The 4,872-nt window shown below is 39.8% G+C and overlaps 1 protein-coding gene across 4 annotated transcripts; it reads right to left on the reverse strand.

Annotated features, from left to right (window-relative positions):
* GRH1 (GRR1-like protein 1) lies at nucleotides 1-4,632 on the reverse strand. 4 transcript variants are annotated; one of them, XR_005479444.2, is made up of 4 exons: nucleotides 3,849-4,632; nucleotides 2,308-2,800; nucleotides 1,316-2,186; nucleotides 1-436 (listed from the first exon to the last, which is right to left on the reverse strand). XR_005479444.2 is itself a non-coding variant. In XM_039020798.2 (3 exons), the coding sequence occupies exons 1-3, from the start codon at nucleotides 4,310-4,312 to the stop codon at nucleotides 1,389-1,391; spliced, it is 1,755 nt and encodes a 584-aa protein (XP_038876726.1). In that variant the 5' UTR covers nucleotides 4,313-4,632; the 3' UTR covers nucleotides 959-1,388. The 4 variants fall into 4 exon arrangements, 1 of the variants encoding a protein (XP_038876726.1); XR_005479446.2 differs by having other exon boundaries at nucleotides 310-448; XR_005479445.2 differs by lacking the exon at nucleotides 1-436 and adding an exon at nucleotides 959-1,211.
* Between the last annotated feature and the right edge of the window lie 240 nt (nucleotides 4,633-4,872).

Raw genomic sequence — 4,872 nt, forward strand, 5'->3', positions numbered from 1 at the left:
TAACCTAATAAACAATAATATTAATGCATATTCATATGTGTCTTTTAGAGAACACTAATATAATCATTTAGAAAGGATAAAAGAAAGGTATAATGACTATATTAAAATTAAAAAAAAAAAAAAAAAAAAAAAAAAAAAAAAGGAAATAAATAAATATAAAAAAGAAAAATAATGGAAAATTGAAGAAGAGCAACAACGTGTGGGCATCATCAACCAATAAATCTGTCTGCAAATTGACAAACCACAAACCCACTTTTTCACAGAAACAGATTCGTCTCTTTGACCTCCTTTTTTCCTTTTCCCTTTAACTTTTTCTTTTTCCCTCACAATTTCAAAAATCTGCTCTCTTCTGCCTCTTCTGCCTGCCTCTGTTGAGTTACTTTCGCTCTGCCTCATCTCATCAAAGCATTTTCTCTCTCTTCTTTCGCTTTCCTCTCTGCAAGTCAGGCTGTGCCCAATTAATAAGCTTTTAACAAGAAATAAGGTCTTTAAATACTCTCAATTTCTTTTGTTTTGGTTATCTCCTTCAGGTGTTTTGGCTTCTGGCTACTAAATATAGAAAACCCATCAACAAAAGAATGGAGGGAAAAAGGAAAAAAAAATAAAAAAAGCTTTCAATCTACTGCCTAGCTCGACAGTCGAGAAGGGCCTTCTCTCTCTCCTCTTTCTCTTTCCTCTTTCTACACAGTAAACAAGGATTCCTTTTCTTGCTTCTCCCTCCTCTTGAAACAGATTCCAAAGTCTCAACAGAACTCATTCTATATGCTTTTTAATCTATAAACCATCTCATGTCACCTTATGAAATCTCTAAATGGAAGAATTTACCAATAGGTAGTCTGAAGTCAGTCAGTCAGTAGCTAGAGTTTCAATTCTCTTGGCTATATTTCTCCTTGTAATCTAATCTACCAGTGGATTACAGAATAATGAATGATAAGGCAATGGGAAATCAGGAATGGAATTAGAGGACAAGAACTAAGTTCAGTTGAAATCTGAAATGAATGTCTAATGATTAACATACAAGCAAAAGATTCTGCCCATAGTATACAGGGTGACTTGCAAATTCACCATAAATCCGTTTGGGTACAGTACAATGAAGAAAAGGAATAAGAAACTTTGCTATCTTTATTTTGATCACTAAATGCTTGTCTATCCATCCCCGGCCACAGCTCAGCCAAAGTATAAAATGAATGGCAATGGAGTTCCCTCTGCCTCTGTAAAATGTACCTCACTCCATTTTAAATTAGAGCTGCAAATTATGTTATTGACACAGAGCTACATTAGGATAGTAGTAGTAAATAGCATGAGGGGCATGTACCTACTATCATCTCCATTCCCATTATGTGAGCCATCACCTACTAGGTTTTGATCCCGGGTGTCGGAGAGTTGTATCAAGTAAGCCTTAGAGGAGCATCTCCGTCCATTGTCCACACAAAACCAGGCATATCTAACCGACGCCCAGTGACACTTCGGTATATGTAAAGTCTCTCCACGGGACAACTTTCAGGCCTTGTATTTGGGGGACCCCTCTCATCTATAACTTCGACATTGAGTTGGGGAAACTTCTGAGCTAACAATTTGCATGCTCCAAAACTCACTGAGCAAGAAGACATCCAAAGGGATCGCATTGTCTCGAGCTTTGCAGCATTGGCCAAAAGAGCTTTATCACCAAAAGGACAGTCCCTGATCTCCAGCTTGCGAAGACTATCACATCCAGACAACACATGATGAAGACCTAAATCACTATTGCCTGCAAATGCCACAGATAACATCTCTAGCTTCTTGCCGTAAGTCCCTATATATTCAAAACATCGATCTGTAAGAAGCCCAGAGAGGGAAAAGCGCTGGAGATCTTTGCAATACTCAACAATGGCACCAAAGCCTACATCAAGTGGCTGCTCTGTGAGGTAATCGGGAGTCCGTGGCTCCATAATACATAGACGAAATCGGGTCATGTTTGGACGATTCCTGGCGATGGTCACTAAGGCAGCATTTGTCATTTGACGACAAAAATATAGAACAGATTGGAGCTTTGGGCAACCTTCAGAAACAGAGACAAGTCCTTGTTCTGTCAAAGACACATTTGGTTCTGGCCCATACAGTTCGGATGGAAACACTCTTAATTCTCGAAGATCCTTGCAGGTATCTGCAACGGCTTCAAGGCCGGAATCTTCAATGTAATCCAGCACCTGCAGTTACAATGCATCATGAACTTAGGCCATGATAAAGATTGAAGATAAACATAGGCACCAGGCCGAAGGGAACTGCATAATTAAAAGGAGAAAGAAAGGAAAAAGAACAAAGAAATACCCAAAGTTTCTGCAAATTATAACATTGAGTGACAAGCTTGGTAAGATCGTCACATTGAATTGTAGCATAGCTTAGGTTTAAGGATGTTAGCCTAGAGCAAGTTGGATAAACGGAAGGAAGGTATGCAGGGACCACATCCCAAAATCCCGATAGACTCTTCAATTCTGTGCAGTTTGTAAATGCCCCAGTTAAGCTAGAAAAAACTTCAGATCTCAAGTCAGCTGTGTAGCATCCAGCACCAAACTCAACCAGCTGAGGTGCACGACAAAGTAGGTTGGCATGCCTATCAAGGGGAACTGGACGATTGAGTCGCAGTGTCCGCAAGTTTGGACACCTATCCACGAGACGCTCCAATGCAGAAACACTCACCTCAGACCCCAAACAGGCAATATTGAGGGACACCAATGACGTATACGTATCAGGAAAATGGCTGAGCCAATGCCCATTCAGATCTTCCACATCACTCTCTCGTAAATCCAACACTTTCAAATTCCTGGATCAGCCAATAACGAGCCATATCAAAACAAAGAATAGATCCATCAAAAGCTTAAGGAAAACCACATTTACACATAAGCATGACCCACTCCCTTCAAAGATGAAGAGAACATGAAAAACACCAAAAACCTTATCCAAGGTGCTACCTTCCACAACCACTATGCAACAAGCACTAGCTAAACAACTTCCCAGTCCAAACATTGACCACTATCAAAATCTTTCACTTCACATATAGCACTCTCTAAGAACCAACGAATTTCTAAGCCCCAAGAATAGATGTGATTTTTATTTTCAAAATCTACAAAATATAAGCTCAAAGATTCACAAAAACTACCTTAGACACACAATGCAGCCAAATTCTAGAATTGAGCATGAAGAAACAAACTAGAATATCAAATTATTAGTCTCAGATCTTCAAGAAGAAAAAATCTGAAGTCCAAAGCAAAATTTAAGTTCAAGGAAGCCAAAAGCAAACTAGATCAGATTTATAACATTGTTAACCATAACTGAATATCAAAACCAAATAGGGTCGTGATTTGGGAAAAAGAACGGAGAAGTGAACCAGACCGATGGATCCAAAGCAGGAAGAAAGCAACAGAATTTCCTCCAAAACCCCACCTCAACCCCCATAAAAATGGAAAGAACAAAAAGGTGAAACGACTAAATCTACTCGTCGAAGGCATTCCAGACCTACCACGAATAGAAGAAGCCATCATTCCCAGTGAGCTTAACTTGAGCTCAGCTAAGCTCATTCCAACGGTAGTTGTTCATCCAACCCAAAATAACATAACGAAAGAACACTTTCCTGGGTGACAAGTGAAATTCTGTACAAAGCAGAAGAGAATACAACAAAAGCAAACTGGAAATACAAAGACAAACAACAAACAACAAAAATCAAGGATTCAACTGCCTCAAAACTTCGAGCTCTCTCTCATTCACAATGTTCACTTCAACATCCTTTAACAAGTAGCTTAACGAACAAAAACCCTCAAAATGGAATTAAAAAAAAAAAACAAACAAACAAATAAATCCTAAAATCCACAAACCTGCAATTGGCAGCAATTGCCGCAAGCCCATCAGTACTGAATCCTTCACAAGTCATCAACACAAGAACCTTAAAATTCTTAAAAGACTTGGAAATGAGCTCCAAACTCTCATCCGTAACCACCATTCTCTTCAACCTGATCTCCTCCAGCAAAGGATAAGCAGAAGCCATAGCCAGGATCCACGGATAAACATACCCACCCCAACCATCCGGAACCAAACTAAAATCCGCAAAGTGCGGCTTCCCTTTCAACTCCAGAGATCTCACATCCGGAAACCGCCTGATTACAATCTGAGGACTCACCGCATAGCAGTTCCCAACAAAAACCCTCTTCCTACACCACCTCTCAATCTCATACCACGACTTACACACCATGGAAATCGAGTTCCTATCTTTATGACACTGTATAAACGAAAACACATGCTCCAACACATCCTCTGGAAACGTACTCGCCATTCTCAGCATATCACAACCAACAAATCTTTGCCCTAATTTTCCTTCCCCTTTCTTCACCCCCAAAAATGTCGCAACCCTCTAAACCAGTCCAAGCTTCCTCAAAACTCTCCACGAAATTCCAAGAACAAATAATAACAAAGCCTTAGATCTGAGACGCCATTGACGAGCTTCAAAGAGAATTAGAGAGAGAACCAGAGGAAAACAGAGAAGCAGGAGAGAAGGGAAGAGAGATAGAGGATAAGGTCTTTTTTTTTTCCTTTTCTTTTCTTTATTTTCTTTTTTCTTTTTTTCTTTTTTCTTTTTGTGTTTTTAAAATTAAATAGTGAGCTAGTGAGGTAAAGAGTTTAACCAGGGTTAAATAGTACCGGGGTAGTTTTGTGGGGCAGGGTGGGGGGAGATATTCATCAACGAAGCAGAGAAAGCCACGTGTTAAGAAGGAGAATCAGACCGTCGAATTTGTCAGAAATCTTATCCGGTGGCGGAAAAGGAGTGGCCGCAGGAAAATTGGTGCGGTTATCGCGCGATATTTTAAAGAGACGATATTTTGAATAGATGGAGAGATATCGGGA

The sequence above is a fragment of the Benincasa hispida genome, chromosome 9 (assembly GCF_027475165.1).
Source record: "Benincasa hispida cultivar pf3 chromosome 9, pf3_genome.v1.1, whole genome shotgun sequence".
Lineage (NCBI taxonomy): Eukaryota > Viridiplantae > Streptophyta > Magnoliopsida > Cucurbitales > Cucurbitaceae > Benincasa > Benincasa hispida.